This window comes from Symphodus melops (assembly GCF_947650265.1).
Source record: "Symphodus melops genome assembly, chromosome: 17".
Taxonomy (NCBI): Eukaryota; Metazoa; Chordata; class Actinopteri; order Labriformes; family Labridae; genus Symphodus; species Symphodus melops.
The window spans coordinates 6,064,677-6,084,679 of NC_136707.1; the positions used below are offsets into that span (position 1 = coordinate 6,064,677).

Consider the following 20,003-nt stretch of genomic DNA (forward strand, 5'->3'; position numbering starts at 1 on the left):
ATTATATTCTTTTAAAAAGGTTTTCAGCTACAGTTTCAGTTTTCTCTTCGTTGTGTGGTAAGAATAACAGGTCTTTACTGCCCTCCTGTGGTCACACTGAGAATCAGTTTCTCTACATTTTACGTTTTATAAACACATGCAGTCGCATCAACATAACCATAATTAATGTAAATACAAACACAATGTGAATTGCATATATTTCAGAGATATGAATTTCATCATTACAAATAAATAGTTTAATTTTGAATTGTAACCGGATGTTCTACGTCAGATATCGCGTTCATGACTGACTTTACATTCTGTAGTTCATGACGTCAACAGTCAGCAGGAGCTCATGCTGGGTTTGACAGATGTGCAGTGTTGAACATTGGAGGTCTGTTTGAAGACAGCAGTGTGTGTCTGGATTTTCACCCTGCAAAGAGGAGCGACACCCCCGCGGAAACATGTCGGCTGACAGGGCGATGATGAGTCCGTGCAACAAATTTCAAGCGAACATTTTTAATAAAAGTAAATGTCAGAACTGCTTCAAACCTCGAGAGCTTCATCTGCTGAACGACCATGACAAGGAGCAGGTACGGTTAAACTGCATTATAAGACAGATGTTCAACCATGTAGAAACGAATCCTATCACTCTATGTTAGACAAATTAAAGTATTATGGCGATTATTTTCAGGTGGCACGAAACTAGTTATGTTTTCTTAACTTGAGTTGTGGAGTAGCATAATGTCCTTCTGGTTTTTAAAAATAAAATCCTCAAGTGCGCATAAAACCAGAATACTTACCACAGCCCTCGTCATCGTTTCGTTTTTTTTAGTTTTTTTTTTTATAATAATCAAATTTAGATTAATTGACATTTAAGTTGATTTTTTTTTTAAATTGGATAACATGTTTAAACATGTTTTTTATGGTCATATTAAAACACTATCATATAATCTTAAATCTGTAATTTCTTTACCAGGTTTTTGTTGATTCAGTGAGGCAATCTGACAAAATCAAAATCAAGTTAAGATGTTTCACAAAATGTTTTGTTAAGTCTTAAAAAATAAAGTCCTACCACTGTTTTAAAAACATGTTAGTTACTTTCTGAGCTGTCCAGCTGTTGCCAAATTGTTTACATTAAGGTTAAATAAATGGCTTTTAGATTAATAAATAAAGAAATAGGCCTATGAAATGAAATACAGAAACATTTTGTGGGTGTTTTGTAAATGCATCCTTTTTTACCTAGACGCCCTGTGTCATCTAATTAACAGTGAATTAGTCAGATCTGTATTTACATGGTTGATCAAGTTTTCTCTGAGGTGTTTTAAGTGAAGATAAACTCTACCCAAGCCATCAACAGTTAGTATGATGTCTAAGCATCAGTTCAGAGACCCTCTGGTTACTGTAACAATTTTAAATGTAGGCTGAATAATATATGCCAAAAGTCCAATTTAACTTTTCTCTCTGAGAGAACTTAATTATATAAACATGCTAGCAGAATATAAAGTTGTTAATTTATGATCAGCTATCATTTATGAAAAAGAGTCTATACCCGAACTAAGCAGCACTAGTTCCTGTCTTAAACCTTGTTGTTGCAGGTCTGTAACGATGATATAATCAGACGATCATGACAGCTCCGACATGCCTCTTTTGTTCATATGTTATTAGTATGTTACTACTATGTGTTCTTGTGCCCTGTTATTTGTGCAGTGTTACTCAACCTGCAGACATGAAGCAGGTATTCCTTATAACACACTCAACTTAACGCAGAGGAAAAAGGTTTTTTGAAACATTTGACTGATGGACATTCTTTGTTCATGTAACTTTTCGTTTCCACTTTCTCTATGCTTTTTCTTCATTCTTCATTTCGACTTTTTGTAGGAAGCAGAGATGCAATTATATTTTTGTTCAAGGTTGAAATAAAACTTTGTATTTATCAAAACTATGCCATCGCAAGCTGACAAAGATCAAGATTTTGTTCAGAACTTGATTAATTAATTAATGCATTAATGGCAAGAATAGGAATATTATCAGTTATTTTTCATGAATAAATATTATATGTTTTTTATAACATACAACTTTAATATTGATGGGATGGGCTTAGCGAAACTTGTATTGGAGAAACTGTATGTTGCCTTCATTGACTTATTGGTTCAGCTCTGTACATTAGATCTCTCCCTGCCTCCCCTCAGGTGAAGCCTGTTTATGGAGGCTGGTTGTGTTTGGCTCCCGAGGGGACAGACTTTGAACACCCCGTACAGAGGTCCAGGGTATGACACTGTGCCAAACTAAAATATACAAATATACTTTAAATAATAATAAATAAATAATAAATAAATAATTTTCTGTTTTTATTATGACTTATTGACTCAAATAAAGTTCTGCTTCTTTGGTTTTATCTGTTTGTCCTGATGTTAGAAATGGCAGCGACGCTTCTTCATCCTGTATGAAGATGGCAGTTTGAGTTTTGCACTGGATGAACAGGTAAGAAGAAGAACAACATACATGATGCATGAAACTTTCATGAGACACACACAAACTAACAGGCGATGCAGCTGTGTGCAGTGAATCCTGCTGTGCACTTGTATGTGTGTTGGGATCAGCATGATCTTTAGGCCACATGTTATGTGCAGATCGCAGAGGATAATTTAGGTCAAACCTTCCCTCTAATGCCCCCCCCCCGCCCCGATCCCTTTAAATCTCATCCTGTCTCTTTATTCCTGTCTAACAGCACACTATCAGTGTACTCACTGTCATTCATCAACTGATCAGTTGACCCTCGGTAAGTCTAATTCTGTGATTGACTCTCCGGAATAACTTGACTTTGTGTCTCTGCTGCAGCCGAGCACCCTTCCTCAGGGGACCATGAACCTGAATCTGTGCTCAGAAGTCAGTGACGCGGAAACTAAGACTGGTCAGAGAAACGCTCTTTGCATCATTACACCGCAACAGGAGGTCTTTATCAGAGGAGACACTAAAGAGATCATTAACGGGTCAGAACATCCATGAATAAATTGATGAATGAATAAATACATCATAGTTCAATCTATCAATAACACCTCTCATTCTCAGGTGGAGCGATCAGCTAGCTGCCTTTCTGCGCTTCAACAAACAGAACCAGAAGAAGAAACGTAAAGTGGAGCCTGTAACCTCTCAGGTACCAAAGAAGAAGAGTCAGATTAGATGTTTCAGCCAACCTGTGATCAATACAGACTATCTTCTGAATGTTATGTATAGTTTATGAAATGTAAACTAGCCTGGTTATAAATGCTGAGGGGATGGAGCATATTAAATCAATAAAATGATCATCTTTTTGTTTTTTTCTTACAAACATTAGGAGCCTAGTCCAGCAAAGATGGCTGCCACAGATCAAAGTTTCCTGAGTTTAGAGAGTCCTGCAGTGTCCAGATCAGGTCTGACACACACACACACACACACACACACACACACACACACACACACACACACACCTGGAACTTTACTGTATACTGTTATACCAGTCTGAGATTTATTTAGCAGATAGTTGATTTAAACTGTTTTATGCTCCTCTTTAGAACCCGGTCAACGGTCTCCCGGCTCGAGTCCTGCCTGCAGGGACTCTGGACTTTTGTCTGATCATGTCAGTTCTTTGGACCTACTGAGCAGCAGAAACACGGATGCAGACAAGGGCGACATGTCGAATAACATCAGAACAAACAACCAGGACAAAAGGTTTTTTTTTAACACAATATTCTGATTATATTTAGTTTACATTTATACAGGTTTTCTGGAGTTTCAGACATTACCTAAGAAAGGAAACAGGGTAAATGTGCAAGCAATTAGCAGAGAGGCATCCTCTACACCTCCCCCTTTCAAAACCATCACACACACTGATGAGCAGATCAAAGACTGAACCTCCATTACACATCCGACTGCTGCTCTTACATGTAGCAGAAACTGCCTAGTTTGAGCTCCAGCAATAAACTGCTTCTCGACACACAAACAAAAACAAAAAAAAAGTAAACTCTCATTAATAGCAGAAATCAGTGCATGTCTGATAATGACACACTGGTCACAGGGAGAAGACACATTTCTGTTAGATCCTCTGCACCAAACCTTCTACTAACAAACCTTCTACTAACTCGCTGTTTGTGTTCTTCCAGTCATGGCAACATCTCAGAAAGGCTGCTGGGATTTGACATGCTGGCAGAAGGGTCAGCTGTTCCTAGGAAGAGCAGGAACGAAAGTCGCACCAACAAACGAGAGGTAAGGACAACAGCAACGAGTAAAGTCACACAGTCAGTTGAGGTAAAGTGCACACATTCTTGACTGAAGAAAAGCAGACACTGGTGTAGAAACAGACTGTACTACAGGGAGAAGTAGTGCTGTGACCTGCTTCCTGTAATAAAAGTTAATGTCCACGCTCGGAAATGTCTCCCTATAATAAAAGTAAAGACTGCCCCTCTGTGGGACATTTCTACCGGCTGTTAAAGCCAACTGAACCTCAACACCTATTTGAGGACTGAAATCATAAAAATCAGATGGATCTCTATGAACTCTGCTTCACACCTCATCGTCTTTTTTTTTTCCACTGATGAAAGGTGTTTAGGATGTTTACATTGACATCCTGACAGCAGACCTGCTCAGGACTCTGCTGTAGCTGTGAGCTCAGACTTATATTAAAAACACATATCGCAGACATACGTCATTGAACAGTGTCATCATGTTTCCCTCTGACATGTTGTGGGTCTGTTATGGAGGGTTCCTCTGTTACTCATCATGTAGGTGGGCTCTCTTTAGCAGCACACACTCATTCTCTCATCACCAGCAGTGTGTTATATAATGTCTGCAGGTCTCAGCAGGGTTTACCTGTAATACAGTCTAAAAATGACTCTGATTACTGATGCCAATGTCACTGTGTCCTCTGAGCTCCCTTCAGCAGTTAAACAATACTCTGATAAAATAAAAAACAACTGAAACTATTTAATTCCAGTGACTGGCTCCAAAGATCCTGATTCTTTACTTCACATTGTTTGTTATTTATAAGATCATTTTAGTTCAACACAGGTAAAAGGGACAGAGTCAGTTTTAAAGAAGAAACTGAAGGAATTACTTAATGTTAACGTTTCCGCATATTAGCAGCTTTAATCTGCTTAAATAATCTAATGTTGATAGGAATCTTGAACATGTCTTTACAGGTGGGTGTCTATCTGTTCAATGACTTCAATAATGAGCAGTAACTTAGATCTGCAAGTATCGCAAGACAACATACGGTTTTGATGTGAATCTAAAAAAATCAAAAAAATCTGCTTCATTTAAAGCACAAAAAATGAACCACACGAGACTTAAAAAACTCCCTAACGGATTAATCTGGATTTGTGTTAGTCAGAGCCCAGTGTGTACTAGGCAGGACTCGTTTTAACATGACTCACATATCCAGGTGTTACAGAAAGAAAGAAAGAAAAAGAGAGAGAGACAACAGGTTAACAGGAAGTCTGACATCATGAAACCTGTGTGTGTGTGTGTGTGTGTGTGTGTGTAGGGGGGGCTGCTGTTTGTTTGTGAACAGATTTGAGTGTACTGTCTTTTCAGTCCTCGTGTTTGTGTGTGTGTGTGTGTCTTGCAGTTACATATCACTGACAGAGTTTTTCCAGGATTCCTCAGAGAGTTAACAAGACACAACATAACACAGCAGGCTAAAGACTGTTTATGATCTCCACACACACACACACACACACACACACACACACACACACACACACACACACACACACCAATACAGTAGTACGCCTCCTGCTCCGTTGTGAGTGAACACCTGTTTGTGTGTGCGTGTCAGTAAGTAAGTTACACTCTGATGACATCGCAGACGTGTTCAGACAGCGTCACACCTCAGAAGCTACATTTACAGATGAATCATGGATTTCTTTAATGTAACAAACAAAATAAGATATTTAATCATAACATTAATCCATCACAAGTACTAAGGCGTGTCAAGAAAAAAACATCCATTAAGAGGCAGAAATCTTGAGTAAAACCAGAATCATGATGGACAGCCTTCTAAAGAAACTGTGGGAGATGAGAGGGACAAACAGAGCAACAACAATAACAACAATAAATAACATAGATTTATAGCTACAATATCTTAATAATGACAAAAATATGTGTGGAATTAGCAGGAGCAACTAAGTATGTTAAATTCAGAGGTTGAAGTTGAGCACAAATATCTTTAACAATTGAATACGTCACATGTTTAGGATGTGATACTCAGAGAGAATGTCTGCGTCTTCACCAGTTGATGTGATCAGTGCTTGATGCGTTTTGTCTGATCACAAAGATATGAAACTGTTAAGGTCCAGGTTAACACACCCTCAGCGTTCAGACATGACACAGATGTTTGTCTCTGCGTCTGATAATCTGAGATTAAAGAGCGCCTCGCTCCAAAAGGATTTACTCTAAAAAAAAGAAAAGAACTTTAATCATGGTCATCCTTTTATCTTATCAGCATCTTTATGAGTGTGAGTTTAGTTCAGTGTCAGGTGGAGTCGAAGATACTTTGTTCAGACGACCTCAGATTCACAACCTAGCTCCCCCTCTTCTCTTTCTCATTTGCTATCTCCCTCCCACCTCTCTCTTTTTTTCCCTTCTCCGACATCCCTTGCCTTTAAAAGTCTTTATCCAGAGGAGCAGCTCAGTATGCGCTCTGTGATTGTTTTTGAAAAAGAACAAGGCAAAGTGTGTGTATTCCTGCATGTTTCGATTGAATATAAAGCAGAAGAAAAACACCTAGAAGGCTGTGTTAAGTATCTGTTTGTGATTCAAAAAGGCTCTTCACACCTTGAATTAGTAACAGAAACACCTTGTGTCAGGTGATGACCGAGACCCCAGTCGGCAAGTCTCAGCCCTGATCAGATTGATTGAACAATTTAAAATATTATTGAATCAAAGAATGTGCAGCGTCTCCTTAATTTAATACATGAGCCAACCTCAGTCTGTTAATCTGTTTTACTGATGATGTGAGAGGCAGTATTTACCCCTGTCCTCCCTCCCTCCCAGCTGTGCAGCTCTGATCCTCCAAATGACGTCTGACAAACATCCAGAACATTTCTAACTCTAATCCAAACTCACAAACTCTTAAAAAAACAAAACTAATCCTGTAACACATCACATAAAAAAAACTAAAATGTGTGGGGATTTTTTTTTGCAGAAGCTTCAGTCATGTGGAGACATCAACCAGCTCTGTACCCCCCCACCTCAGAGGAGGAGCAGGTCTCTGGATCGCAGGACAACCGACACCGTCATGACAGTGAGGCACAAACTTAGTTTATATGTACAAAGCTATTATTTGTGTGTTTAAATTAAGGCGTCATCAGGTCATGTCACACACGGCTGCTTTGAATGTGAGCAAATAAACGGTGTAGATTAAAGAGAGGTAGCTCCAACAGCGACCTCTGGAGTCCACAAAGGGATCACAGTCTCATCCTATGTTTTAATAAAAATATGAAATCACATGTGATACTCTGAACAATTTTGTTTTTTGAATGTTTTTATTTACACACGTCAGATTTCTATTTGTTAATGTGTTTATGTTTTATTAACAGCCAGATTTATTAAACTTTAAAAAAGGCTGGATGGTCAAACTGGATGAAAACAAACAGGTAAACACTTTAACTGTCCTCTATGAATATTTCTGAATGCTGTTTATGTTTATTTTTCTCATAAATGTTTTTATCTGTTTTCTCCAGCCAAAGAAATATTGGTTTGTTCTTTCAACGAACAGTCTGAGGTTCTACAGGGACTCCTTAGCTGAGGAGGTATTTTCACATTCATCATTTTTAAGAATAAAAACACATGTTTTAGTTAGGGCTGTCAACTTTAGAGGTCGGGTAGAATCAGTTATATCTGAACTAGTGTTCTTGCGCGCTATCCATCCAACACCTGTTGGTTTTTCAATGATAACTGGTCTCCTGTTTTGGAAAACCGAGGGGCATCTAAAACTGCAGGAGTATCTTACACCGGCCTCCCTCTCTGTTTAAAACAAAAACAGACAACTTCAGACCATAATCAGTCACCGCACTGTTGTTCTTTTACATCATTGTGACTATAGGGAGACACTGGAGAGGCTTATCCAATAATTGTGATTACAAAAAATAACGCATTAATTTCCTTCCTTAATTGAATGTGATTACCCAGTTAAAGCTGACGCCCATAGTTTGGGTTTTACTTCAAATGTTGACGTCTCTTTTTCAGTCCTCAGATCTTGAAGGAGAAATCGAGCTTGCAAAGTGTTTTAAGGTGGCTGAGTTTCATGTTCAGAGGAACTACGGCTTCCAGATCCATGTAAGACAACATCTCTGAGACCAATCCGTAAATAGAAACCTGCTTCATAATAACAAGAAGAGAAATGTGTTTTCCCCCACAGACTCCTGATGGTGTCTTCACACTGTCGGCCATGACAGCAGGGATGCGCAGGAGCTGGATCCAGGCTCTGATGAGGAACGTTCATCCCGCTAACACACCTGATGTCACCAGGTAAAAAATAAACAAGTTGTCTATCTGTCTGTCTATCTTTGGTTGATTAAGTGAGTCGACATTTGACCCTAATCGTTCATTTACCTTCGACCATTAGCTTAAAGAAATGTATCTTTAACTACATTAATGATTGATTGTTGCTCTTTGCTTTTCATGATGAAATATCCGACCTATCTCATGTTGTGAACAGTTCACCTGGACTCCAGGTTTCATCTGAGACCCACCTTAGACCAGACCTGACTCATGACTCCTCATCAGCAGAGAGAGATGCTGAGATCAAACATGTCTGTGTGACACAGAGGCGAAGAGAAGGACGATATAGAACCTTTGACTGGGTGGGGTTCAGGTCTCAGGACTCTAACCCTGAGACTAAAGCAAGTCAGGACCCCCAGAGTAAACCGGGTAAGGAAGCGGACCCTCAGAGGACAGAAGCTGGGAGCCTTGAGGAGAGGAGGAGGAGTAGGGAGGAGAGGAGAAGGCGATACGAGAGCGTTCTAGGCTTCACTTTGAGTCCAGACTACCAGCAGAGGACGGAGGAGGAGGTAGAGGAGTGCTGGAGAAAGGTGGAGACCAGTTTCTTCAGATCAGAAAACAGTGTTCCTGTTTTCTCTGAGAGCAAGGACTCTGAGGAGCAGCTGGACCAGTTCAAGACCATGGTAAGAGAAATTAAACGTTTTAACACTATTCAAATTTATAAGCTACAGAAAATGGATGGATGGAACAAAACTGATGATGATATCTCATGCATGAACTTCATTTATTTTAAGGTGGAGGACCTCAAGGCTCGGCTGGAGGAATCAGAGCATCTCAGACTGAAGCTGGAGGATGAACTTAAAGCAGGAACAAATCGCCAGGTCTGACACATATCAGCTCAGCTGCTTTAGTCATAGAGTCTGTGTTCAACATTCCTGAAGATCGTTTCACTTTTGTCTTTCTTCCTCTTACAGCTGGAACCTCCTCTGAGTTCAGATGCAGGAACACTGAGTGAACACAGCGAGATATCACACCAGCGGTGCTTCATCGGACAGGAACATCCTCCTTTAACACCCAGAATCCTGCTGCATGACTCCGAGGGAAACCTGAGGGAGCTTCTTGATACAGACACCGCACCATCATCCTCACCTTCATCCCCCGGAAAAGGACAAACTCTTGTAGAGGGGAAAACTACGACCCTGCAGACTGAGTCACACGGATTCTGTGAGCAGCTTCAAAACGAACAGTATGGCTCATCAATACCTGATCAACCTGCAGAGACTGACGACACCTCGCTGTACGTTTGTGTGGAGCGTCACATTCCTCCAGACCAGGAGGTGCTGAGAAGGCTCACACAGGAGGTGCAGCTACTCAACAGCCAGAAGGAGGCGCTGAAGCAGAGAAACCAGGAACTGCTGAACCAGCTGACAGAAGCAGACCGTGAGATCGAACGTCTGGGGGCGGAGCTCCGCAGGAAGTTCACTGAAACCCAACACCTCCCCGATGAGGAGCCTCATCTCCTCCCTGCTGATACAGCACACCACCTACCTAATGATGAGCCCTGTATCCTCCCCGCTGAACAACCACAGCACCTCTCTGATGAAGAGGAGCACCTGGGAGGATCCTGGGTGGTGGATCTTCAGTTGGAGCTAAGCCTGAAGAGCGAGGAGCTCCTGGAGGCTCAGAGTCTGATCTCTTCACTGGAGGAGAGTCTGAGGGAGACCGGGGAGCTGCTGCAGCTGAACCCCGCTGCAGAAAAGGGGAAGGATCTTAAGGAGGATGGTGAGGAAGAGGAGAAACACCACCTTCAGTGTTTGGATGAGATGCAGCTGACAGAGTTGAAAATGCAACTCAACCAATCAAATCATAGCTCTGAGGGGGCTGATAAACTCTACCATCAGTCAGGTGCAGGGGCAGAGCTTGATATCAGGGGTCACTCAGATGAAGAGAACAGCAGGGTTTTAGGATCTGATGAAACAAAGATCCAGAGAGTGATGTCGGCTATGATGATGAGGATGATGGCTTTGGATCGATTCCTGGAGGTGATGGATGAGGTGGACGTAAGAAATGAAAGCAGGAGATCTGAGAAAAAACCTTTAAGAGACATCACACAGATGAAAATTGCTTTGCTGGACCTTATTGCCGCCTCCATCAGCTCCTCTCTCAGCTCCTCCGTCAGCTCCTCCACACTGGACAGACTCCGGCTGATAGCAAACAGACACTCTCACCGGTCAGATTCTTTCTGGTTTGGTCTGATTCTCTCTGCAGCGTCTGAAGCTCTGTCCTGCTGCTTTTTAAACCTTCGGTCTAAATTTGAGAGAAAACTCCAAGAAAACAAAAAATCTCTTCCCACTTCTTCTTTTCTCTGCACAAACTGTGTCGAGCTGATGAAAGAAAACCATGAGTTAAGAGCCCAACTGTCTGAGAGAGAAGAAGGGTCATCGTCACTGAGAGAACAGTTGGACTCGAGTTGTCAGACAGCTGAGACTCCAACAGAGGACTCTGAAAGTGAATTACAGGCTGAATATGACAGTATGTCAGAGGAAACTGTCCGTCAGACAGAGGAGGAGGAGGAGGAATTTGATTTGATCTCTCCTTTATTGGTTGAAGAGAGGGAACGAGTGGTGGAGAAAACAGAGAGAGAAGAATCCACACAAACAGACCCGAGCTCAGAGATAGATGAGGTTTTACTGCTGAGAGAACGAGTGAAGGAGCTGGAGGAGCAGCTGTTCACCATGCAGGAAAGGAGAGAGAGGTTTGATGGGAAACTGAGTTCTGTTCAGATGCAACATGAGAGAGAGATGGAGAGGCTGAAGGTGGGTGCTGCTGGGTGTTTAAAGACACATTTACACACATACACCTCTGTCACTGTTGATTCTCTGTTACATCCTTTACGTATATCTGGTTTAACTCAATAGGTTACTAAGAAGTTGTCTCTTTTCCCTCCAGGCTAACTTTCAGCTGGGTTTCGCCTCCATGGAGGAGTCTCACAAGAAGGAGGTAAAGGAGCTGCAGCGTCAACACCAACAGGAAGTGGAGCGCCTCCTGATGGAGAGAGACATACTGCTAGAGGAGGAGAGCGCTGCAACAGCAACTGGTTAGAGGAGTCAACCGTCAGATATTTCTTTTGTACATTTATGTGTCAAGAGTTTAATCTAGATTAAATCAACCTTTGCAGTTGAACTCCACATGTCTTTTTTCGGCCTGTAGAGGTCACTCGTTGTCTTGAATTGAGGAGTCTTTCTGATTTAAAAACTGGTGTCTTCAGTTCCTCGTGTGTCCACTTGACGCTGTCTCATATGGAGCCCTATATCAAAATATTCAACTTTATAGCAGATTTAAGAAGTTTGCATCATGGTACAAAGAACCGTTTTGATCTATAAAGATCATTTCTTCATTAATCAAATTGGTCTGTAAATTATTTTAAAGGAATAGTTTTGTATTTGTATGTGCGTTTGTATACTTCTCAACAATAAGTATATTGGCCACAAAAGCTGCCAGTCTGCTTGACCTTAAGGCGAGCCCAGCTCGGCTGTACGGGTATGCAGACGGGCAAGTTTGCAACTTCTCATTAAGCTTATTTCAAGTAAAACCACCATACGACCCCACTTAACCAAAAACCTGTTACGGTCGAAGTAAAGAATAATCAGAGAAGTGACCCCTCTAAATGTCAGGTGGGAGCCGCTAGCTGTCTACTAGGTGTCACTTCAGATTATTAAGTCACTAACTTGAACCTCTCTGTCGTGTTTGTTTGTGGTGTAAAAGACTATTTATTAGAGGACAGGTTCTTTAACATTCCTGGTATGTGCTCCTTTCAGCTATTGAGGCAATAAAGAACGCGCACCGCGTGGAGCTGCAGAGGGAGGAGCAGAAGAGACGTCAGTGTGAGAGCAGCTCAGGTAACATTCACCTGGAGGACCTTTACAGACGGCACAGGTACGCACATATCTGTCAGAGACCAAAGTCAAGACTGGAATGAAGATGGGAGTTTAATATTTGATGATTTCACTTATGTTAAATATATGTGATGATTGTGTGTGTGCAGGGAGGAGCTGGCCTCCTCTCACAGGGAGCTTCAGGTTCTCTCTCAGCAGTTCAGTCTAAGGTGTTTGGAGGTCAGCCATCTTGTTCAGGCTCTGGAGGCAGAGAGGAAGGCTCTGAGTGTGTGTCAGCAGGAGAACCAGCACCTGAGGACCAGGAACCAGGTGAGGCAAACACACACACACACACACACACACACACACACACACACACACACACACACACACACACACAGGGTTTAATTGTTATCACACAATACTCATAAGATTAAAGGATTTTTTGTCTCCTTAAGGAGCTCAGTACTCACCTCGCTGCAGAGATCAACAGACTATGTTCTCAGGTGAAGCTGGACAACCTGCCGGTCAGTCAGAAGATGGAAGAGTATGAGATGGAGGTAAAGTTTCTCTACACCTGTGTACAAGGAGAGAGCAAAATCAAAGTTTTATGTTGAAACGGATGTTCTATGCCACTGCAACCAATGAACATGTCATTTTATTTTGACCAAAATTAACTTTTCTTCTTGGGCAAAGGATCCCAAAACTTCTTCCACATCAGAGGTTTTCTGCAGAAAAACAAGCTTAATCTCTAAATTAATAATTGGAGAAAAAAAAGTCCAACATTTAAAAATAAAAAAAATGAATGATTTTTACCAACACAGAAAAAAAAATCCAAAACATGACAGAAGTTTGTTTGTGTTTTGAACTTGAATGAGGATGTTTCTTTTGTTTGTTTGTAGTTACAGTTTCACCTCCAGTAAACATTTAAGACAGTGATTCCACATCTGAACTTGGTGTGACAAACTGTTTTAATTAATGCTATGGGCTCAAAGTTTTGACCTGTCAAACTGTCTCTCTGTCTAAATTTGAGAGATTTCTATTGTTGCACTCTCCAAACACTGATTATCTGTTGTTGTTGTTTTGTTTTTTCAGATTACGCTGAGGGTGAAAGAGTCTGAAGTACAGAGTCTGAAGCAAGAGACAACTTCTCTGAAGGACGAACTACAGGTGGCTCAGAGGGTGAGACCACACAGAATCTAAAGTGAACATGAACTGATGACCTTGTCAATACAGCCAAAGACAAGAAACTCCAATGATCTGCAGTTGCCATTTTTGCTGTTGTCTTTGCATAGAGTAATGTAACAGTTTTCTCTGGTAATAGTAAATCTCCTTAGGGATATCTTCTGTTATGTTTTACTGAAAGTAACCATTTGAGCTTATCAGTCACAAATAAAATAATTGGATTTGCTTGTAGTTGCCCCAAAGGATAACATTGCGGCTACTGAAGCCGTGGCCCTGTTTCTTACTGATGCAACAAACAGAAGGCACGATTGAATATTTAAAAAAAACCTTTGTGTCATTAGATTTCAAAACAGGAACATGTTCTGTTTAAATACAATACTGAACCATTCTGTTTCTGAACATCATGTCACAGGACAAGACGAACGCCACCAAGAAATACAAAGACATGTTCACCCAGCTCAGCATCCTGAGGACCAAAACTGAACGAGAGACGAATGAACTGCGGGAAAACCTGAGGCTTGCGCACCGTGCTCTGGATCAGACTGCATCTTGAAAACAATACATCACTATAGATTTTTTTTTTTAGTCTTTGCCTACAATGTATTTAATAACTTTATTTAAACACATTACAATGTTATGTATTTTTTCAATAAATCCATGAAATATCATAAAACAACTTCACACTCCTTTATTTCCCTTCAAAATGTTTAAAGAAAGTAAATATGTTAATAATGTCTGGCTGTTCTTTTCTATGGAAGCCTTAGAGGGGAAAACATGACTACATTGTATCTCTGTTTTCATGTGACAATAAGTAATTTTCAATTCTTTCCTTGAGATCGCAACTTATTTTTCTCATTATGTCAGGATAACAACTCTGGTTCTTAGGTACATTCGTCATTTCATGGCAAAACCGGCATTGTTGTGAAAATACAAGAAAAAAAGTTGACATAAAGCTTTTGTTTAAGTAAGTCATTGTTAATTCAGGTTAGATCAAAGTTTTGATTCATGTCCTTTTAGAGCTTGTGCAATTTTCTGCCTTTCTGTTATTGTGAACCTTTTTGACACTTAAAATGACCAGAAAAACTGCTGTGAATCTAATTACACTACTTCCTTTTATCATAAAAAATGTTTTATATGTAAAACCACTTACTTATTGATGTTATTTCATTTGACATTTATAGGTTTTTATCATGTCTGTTTTCATTGTTTTAGTCGTGCTTTATGTCTTTAAACTGGCCAGTGTTTATTGATTTATGTGTATGCGCGTGTGTGATTCTCTTCTAAATAAAACTGGAGGATGTTTCTGTACTTTGCTTTGTGTTGTCGGATTTCAAAAATCATTTTGATTGTTGGTCAAGATGAAACCTCAGCTACTGAATATGTTTGGATGGGATGCAGTTGATTTTCAGCAATTTCAACCTAAAGTTAAGTTAGTCCTAAGAAGTCAAGTTCCGACTTTACACTTCAAAATAAAATCACTAATAAACTTTTTTTCCCTTGTTTTTTTTGTTTTACATTAAAACGACTTTTAATGTAAAGACAACAATTACAACAATATTACAACAACAACAAAAAACAACAAAAATAATTCATAATTATTTGTTATTTGATACCTTGTTGGGGGGTTGATATCTGAGTGTAACAAATCTACAGATTAAGTTACATCGACATGAGGTCTATATAGCAGTGTTAGTATAATTTATGTTTTTAGTTCAATAAATCCCATATTCAAACTGTTTCTTTTATTCTTAAGGTAATTATGTAGAAATAAGTTAGACAGCCGTGTTGTGAACTCTTAATTTGAAGGTCGGTCGTTTTTTTAACGTGTTGTTAAAGTTTGAATTGACGGTAAAGAAGAAGGTGTCCATGATTATAACTACAATAAAGCAACAGTGGAGAGTAAGGACTGTCATTTCTATTGCTCACAGTGATGGTTTTTTCCTCTCTCTCCGAGCCGTTTCCACTTTGTTGTCTCCGTTTGGAGATAGCTTAGCGGGCTAACGTTAGCCAGTCAGCTAGCATGAGCTCGCGCCCTGACTGCTGTTGTTTACATGCAGTGACGACGATGATGATGATGGTGATGGTGGGCCTGAAGAGGTGTGATAGCTAACCCAGCTACAGACCTGTGTGAGGGGGGCAGAGTCATCCTCTGAGCCGCTCTGTGGGATCCATCTGACCCGGGTGAGACCAGCTGAAGCTAACTGGAGTTAACCCGGTTTGACTGTTTTTCTTGAGTTTAGCTCGTGCTGCATGCAGATGAGATCACCTTTACACGGGCCTACCTGTTCACTTTGTTATTCAAACCATATGTGCTTTTTTAACAAGCATACACACATCTCTACTTATTTACATTAAAACATCATTCACATCCAAACAAATTTTTTTTTCTATTTATTTTACATTTTATTATAACTGTTATTAATTTAAACACGTCTTATGAAACATATCAAAATAACTCCGATTAACACATATTTAACACACTACTGAGTATCTTTATCCTAAAATTTTCTTAGATTAAATATTCACACATCCCTAGTTTTATTATTATGGTATAATGATTAAGGTATAAATATTAAAAAAGAATATAAGTTTCATTTCCCCCATGTTGCATTTTCTTGGTCACTCCTGCCTTCACTCAGACTTTGGAGTTTGCTGTAAGAGGTGAACTTATCACCTCCATTATCAGAATGGATTATGGCTCAAACTTCAGGTTTCAAAACCCTAAAAAAACACTTATATTTTGAGAAATCTTTATTGGCATTTTTACATTTTGGATGTTTTTTAGTTAATATAGGATTTACCAAGATAATACAAAATAATATGTTGGATGTTATATTTCCATCACATCATCCCATAAACTGTTGCACTTAGTAGTTCTCCTGTGAGCAGACTTTAATCTTCTTTTTAATGTTGTTGAAACAGGTTCAAACACCTCTCAGTGATGTAAACTTCTTGTATGTCCTTTAGTGATGGATGCGTCCTCTCAGGATTCGTCTCTTCTAGTCATGGACCTGTCAAAGAGTTTCTCAGCCCCTCCCCTGATCCCCCGACATGCTGAGGCCAAGAAGCCTGAGTGGTACCATCGCCGACCTCCTGGCTCAGAGATCGGCTCCTCCTACAGATCCAGACCCTCGTCGTCCTATAACTCTTTGGACCCAGGTCCACCTGTCCTCTGCAGGGACATGGACCAGAGCCCAGAGTCTCTGGACAACTACATGAACTCGACGCTCACTCCCAGACTCGATCTTTACCGGGTGGAAGGTACAGGTCGAGTCGGAGTGCACGGAAGCCTGTGGCATCCAGGTTTCTATGAACCAGATCAGACTGGGGGTCCGGGTCCTGAGAGCAGCGGGGGGGAGGAGAGTGACAGTGGCTCAGATGTGATCTTCCTTGTGTCCTCGTCCAAAGAGCCGCTTTTGTGCAGTCCCTTCGTCCAGGACGGGGTGGGACACATCGTGGAGCCACTGTCCCCCACCGTGTCCTCACCTGACATAGGACGGGGATGTTACCACCTCCCGCAGCCTCTGAGCTCCCCAAGTCCTGACAGCTCGTACTCTGATGAATCTTCGGAGAGCTCAGTGGACATCCCAGTCCATCACACACGGCCTGTCGTCCTCCTTTCAGATCTCGGCACTGCCTTCAGAAACCCCCCTGAGTCCGTGGAGGGTGTCTCCAGTGAATACAGCGACGTGATCGAAGTGTCAGTGTCTGATGAAAAGAAGAAGACTTCTGTCTGTAAGAAGACTGGGAAAGGTCCAAAAAGAGAAGTGAGACGCAGTTCCAGGATCAGCAGGTCCAGCACTGAGCTTTCTGCATCTCCCTGCAGCGCCTCAAGGAGCGTCCTGAGGAGACGAGCCAAGAATAATGCAGTGGGAATCTACAACGAAAGTGGAGACTCTGACGACCTGATGGAGTACGTGGCCAGGATGTCCAGCTCAGACGCAGACGAGTTGCTCTCAGAGCCCAACAAGTTGCAGAGACTCAGCAGCAACTCAGAGGAGTCTGATACGGACATGCAGACCGACAGGAAGTCAGTGGAGAGAGCGACGCCACCTTGCCGTAAAGTGTCCAAAAGCATTAGTCGTAAACAAAAGACACTGCAAAGTGATCGTAAAACTGAAAAGAGCAGGAAAACTGAGAAGGACCAGAAAAGCAAAATCAAACCAGAATCCCAAAAAGACAAGTCTGCTTGTCAAGTCAAAAAGAAACCTCCAGTGAGGCGGAAGAGAAAACGTCGCACAAAGACGGGAGGGTCTGCTCAGTTTCCTCCCACGGAGCCTGAGATCAGACTGAGACATGTGAACATCAAAAAGGAGAAGAAGATGGAGAAGAAGTCTGGCTCATTTTGTCCCTTTGTTCACATGGAGCACATGAGGTGCACTGTGATAAACTTCCAGAGGGAGGAGGAGAAAATAAGGAGCAGGGAAGAAGGACCACAGCAGAACGGGACCAGGTCTCCGATCGGGTTCATCCCAAACTCATCCTGTTTCCAGCCGGGTCGGTTGGGATTAGAGAGCCCAGGTCAGAGCATGCTGAGGTGCTGCCTATGCGGTCAGACCGCCAACGCCATGAGCCTCGGAGACCTCCACGGCCCCTACATCCCCTCCAGCCTGTCTGTGGACTGTCAGCATCAGGATACGGATCAGAACAGCACCTGGTCTAGTGAGCAAAAAGAAGGTTCATGTGGGCTCGTAAACGGCAGTTCAGAAAAGTCCTCCTCTGATGTTCTGTCTTGCTCGGCTGCTAAAACTCTAAACCCTCATGTTTCTCCTCAAATGGACGAGTGCTGGATACATGAGGACTGTGGGATCTGGTCTGCTGGAATATTCCTCGTCCAGGGGAAACTGTACGGACTGCAGGAGGCCGCCCGGCACGCTCAGAGAACTGTGAGTCTTTTACGAGCCCAAATAATAAAAAAAGGGTGAAAAGTATAAAAGGTACCACATGTATAATAACCAAATCCTTGGCCCTGATTGGTCTGTTGTAGGAACTTATTTCAAGCGTTATTTCCATCACTTAAGAAGATAATGATATGGCTTTTAAAGGAGAGTCTTTGAAATGTAAAAAAAGTAATACATATTTAAGAAGCTTGCAGCAAACTGATCGATTGTTTTGAGCAGCTGTCTTCAAAATGTCTGTCTGTGTTCAGGTGTGTGCAACATGCAGACAGACGGGGGCAATTATCGGATGTTTCCAGAAGGGCTGTCAATCAAACTATCACTACAGATGTGCCATCCAGTCAGGTAAAGTCCAAAAGAGACGAATACACACCTGATCTGTTGTGACCTCGAGTCTGTGCGTTTCTCCGTCTGTTAAAGATGAATTTTGACGGATGTTTTTGCTTCCTGTTTGAAACAAACTCTGTCCCTGTTACACTGAATCTAGTTTAACATGTCTGTTTTCAGGTTGTGTTTTAAATGAAGAAAACTTCTCAGTTCTCTGTCCGGAGCACAAGGTAAACACATGAAGTGTTGGGGGGATGAGCAGCCTCTGGGGGGCGCTGCTGTCCTGACTTATAGTAGAGTGTGTGTGTGTGTGTGTGTGTGTGTGTGTGTGTGTGTGTGTGTGTGTGTGTGTGTGTGTGTGTGTGTGTGTGTGTGTGTGTGTGTGTGTGTGTGTGTGTGTGTGTGTGTGTGTGTGTGTGTGTGTGTGTGTGTGTGTGTGTGTGTGTGTGTGTGTGTGTGTGTGTGTGTGTGTGTGTGTGCACGCACGCACAGATGTCGTCCGAAGGTAACAGACAAGAGAGAGATCCTTACCTTTGGTCTCTTGTGTATTTCATGTTATTTTGTGTAGTTAAGAAATATTAAAGGGACATGTTTTGAACTCTTACAGGTGGTGCATGATGTAGATTTTTAACAGATATTAATCAGATAGACAGACACCTTTCAAAACAGAAATGTATTCATCGTCTACAACTTCTAGTATGTACTTTTATCATGTCAGACAAACTTTTTACTTCACATCATTTTAACGACACGGTGCTACCTCTGATCTGGATAATCTGTACGTTTCCTGTAAACAACTTCATCACGCCGTGCTCTATAATGTGAAGCATCTGTGTATAACAACCTTTCTGAACGAAGTTTGTTGTTTGTTTTCAAACAGAACCGAATGTTCAGTGTCGTGACCCGACGACACAGGAGGTGACACAGACGGGACACTGCAGGTACATCATAGTTCACATTTATTTTCTGATGTTGCTTTTGTTTCTGATGTTGCGAGAATGCTTCAGCCAATTAGAACTTCGATCCGACATCAGCATGTTGAATAAGGTGTTGAATAAGGTGTCCCGCGTTTGTACTCTGCAGTTTTCTTCTCTTCTTGAGGACAGACTTGGCAAAGCTTACATTTTGACTTTTTACAAATCTGCAAATCATGAAGTTGTTTTCATGAATCATAAGGAAATTGATTAATTTTTTGGGTCAACAGCTAGAGCCTCTGTATTTCTTTTAATTCACAGATAATCTGACTGCCTTACAGATG

The 20,003-nt window shown here is 41.3% G+C and overlaps 2 protein-coding genes and 1 long non-coding RNA gene across 6 annotated transcripts; 2 read left to right on the forward strand and 1 right to left on the reverse strand.

Moving 5' to 3' along the window:
- Window positions 1-11: 11 nt before the first annotated feature.
- LOC306838066 (uncharacterized protein) lies at window positions 12-15,083 on the forward strand. Its single transcript, XM_079366016.1, has 22 exons — window positions 12-572; window positions 2,172-2,249; window positions 2,398-2,463; window positions 2,821-2,972; window positions 3,052-3,136; window positions 3,317-3,392; window positions 3,534-3,690; window positions 4,122-4,224; window positions 7,163-7,261; window positions 7,557-7,613; window positions 7,701-7,769; window positions 8,206-8,295; window positions 8,378-8,487; window positions 8,678-9,143; window positions 9,255-9,341; window positions 9,435-11,276; window positions 11,410-11,557; window positions 12,279-12,396; window positions 12,506-12,665; window positions 12,794-12,895; window positions 13,431-13,517; window positions 13,933-15,083. The coding sequence occupies exons 1-22, from the start codon at window positions 444-446 to the stop codon at window positions 14,071-14,073; spliced, it is 4,422 nt and encodes a 1,473-aa protein (XP_079222142.1). The 5' UTR covers window positions 12-443; the 3' UTR covers window positions 14,074-15,083.
- LOC306838068 lies at window positions 10,141-16,009 on the reverse strand. 4 transcript variants are annotated; one of them, XR_013781028.1, is made up of 8 exons: window positions 15,447-15,553; window positions 13,004-13,063; window positions 12,809-12,912; window positions 12,528-12,647; window positions 12,305-12,408; window positions 11,631-11,767; window positions 10,356-10,428; window positions 10,141-10,229 (listed from the first exon to the last, which is right to left on the reverse strand). It is a non-coding gene; the product is annotated as an uncharacterized lncRNA (long non-coding RNA). The 4 variants fall into 4 exon arrangements; XR_013781029.1 differs by lacking the exons at window positions 10,141-10,229; window positions 10,356-10,428 and adding an exon at window positions 11,420-11,505; XR_013781030.1 differs by lacking the exons at window positions 10,141-10,229; window positions 10,356-10,428; window positions 11,631-11,767; window positions 12,305-12,408; window positions 15,447-15,553 and adding an exon at window positions 15,644-16,009 and having other exon boundaries at window positions 12,425-12,647.
- On the forward strand, window positions 15,587-19,810 carry LOC306838067 (uncharacterized protein). The gene is made up of 5 exons (XM_079366017.1): window positions 15,587-15,701; window positions 16,488-18,406; window positions 18,670-18,763; window positions 18,926-18,975; window positions 19,626-19,810. Exons 2-5 carry the CDS (start codon window positions 16,490-16,492, stop codon window positions 19,665-19,667), a joined length of 2,103 nt encoding a protein of 700 aa, XP_079222143.1. The 5' UTR covers window positions 15,587-15,701; window positions 16,488-16,489; the 3' UTR covers window positions 19,668-19,810.
- The last annotated feature ends 193 nt before the right edge of the window (window positions 19,811-20,003 follow it).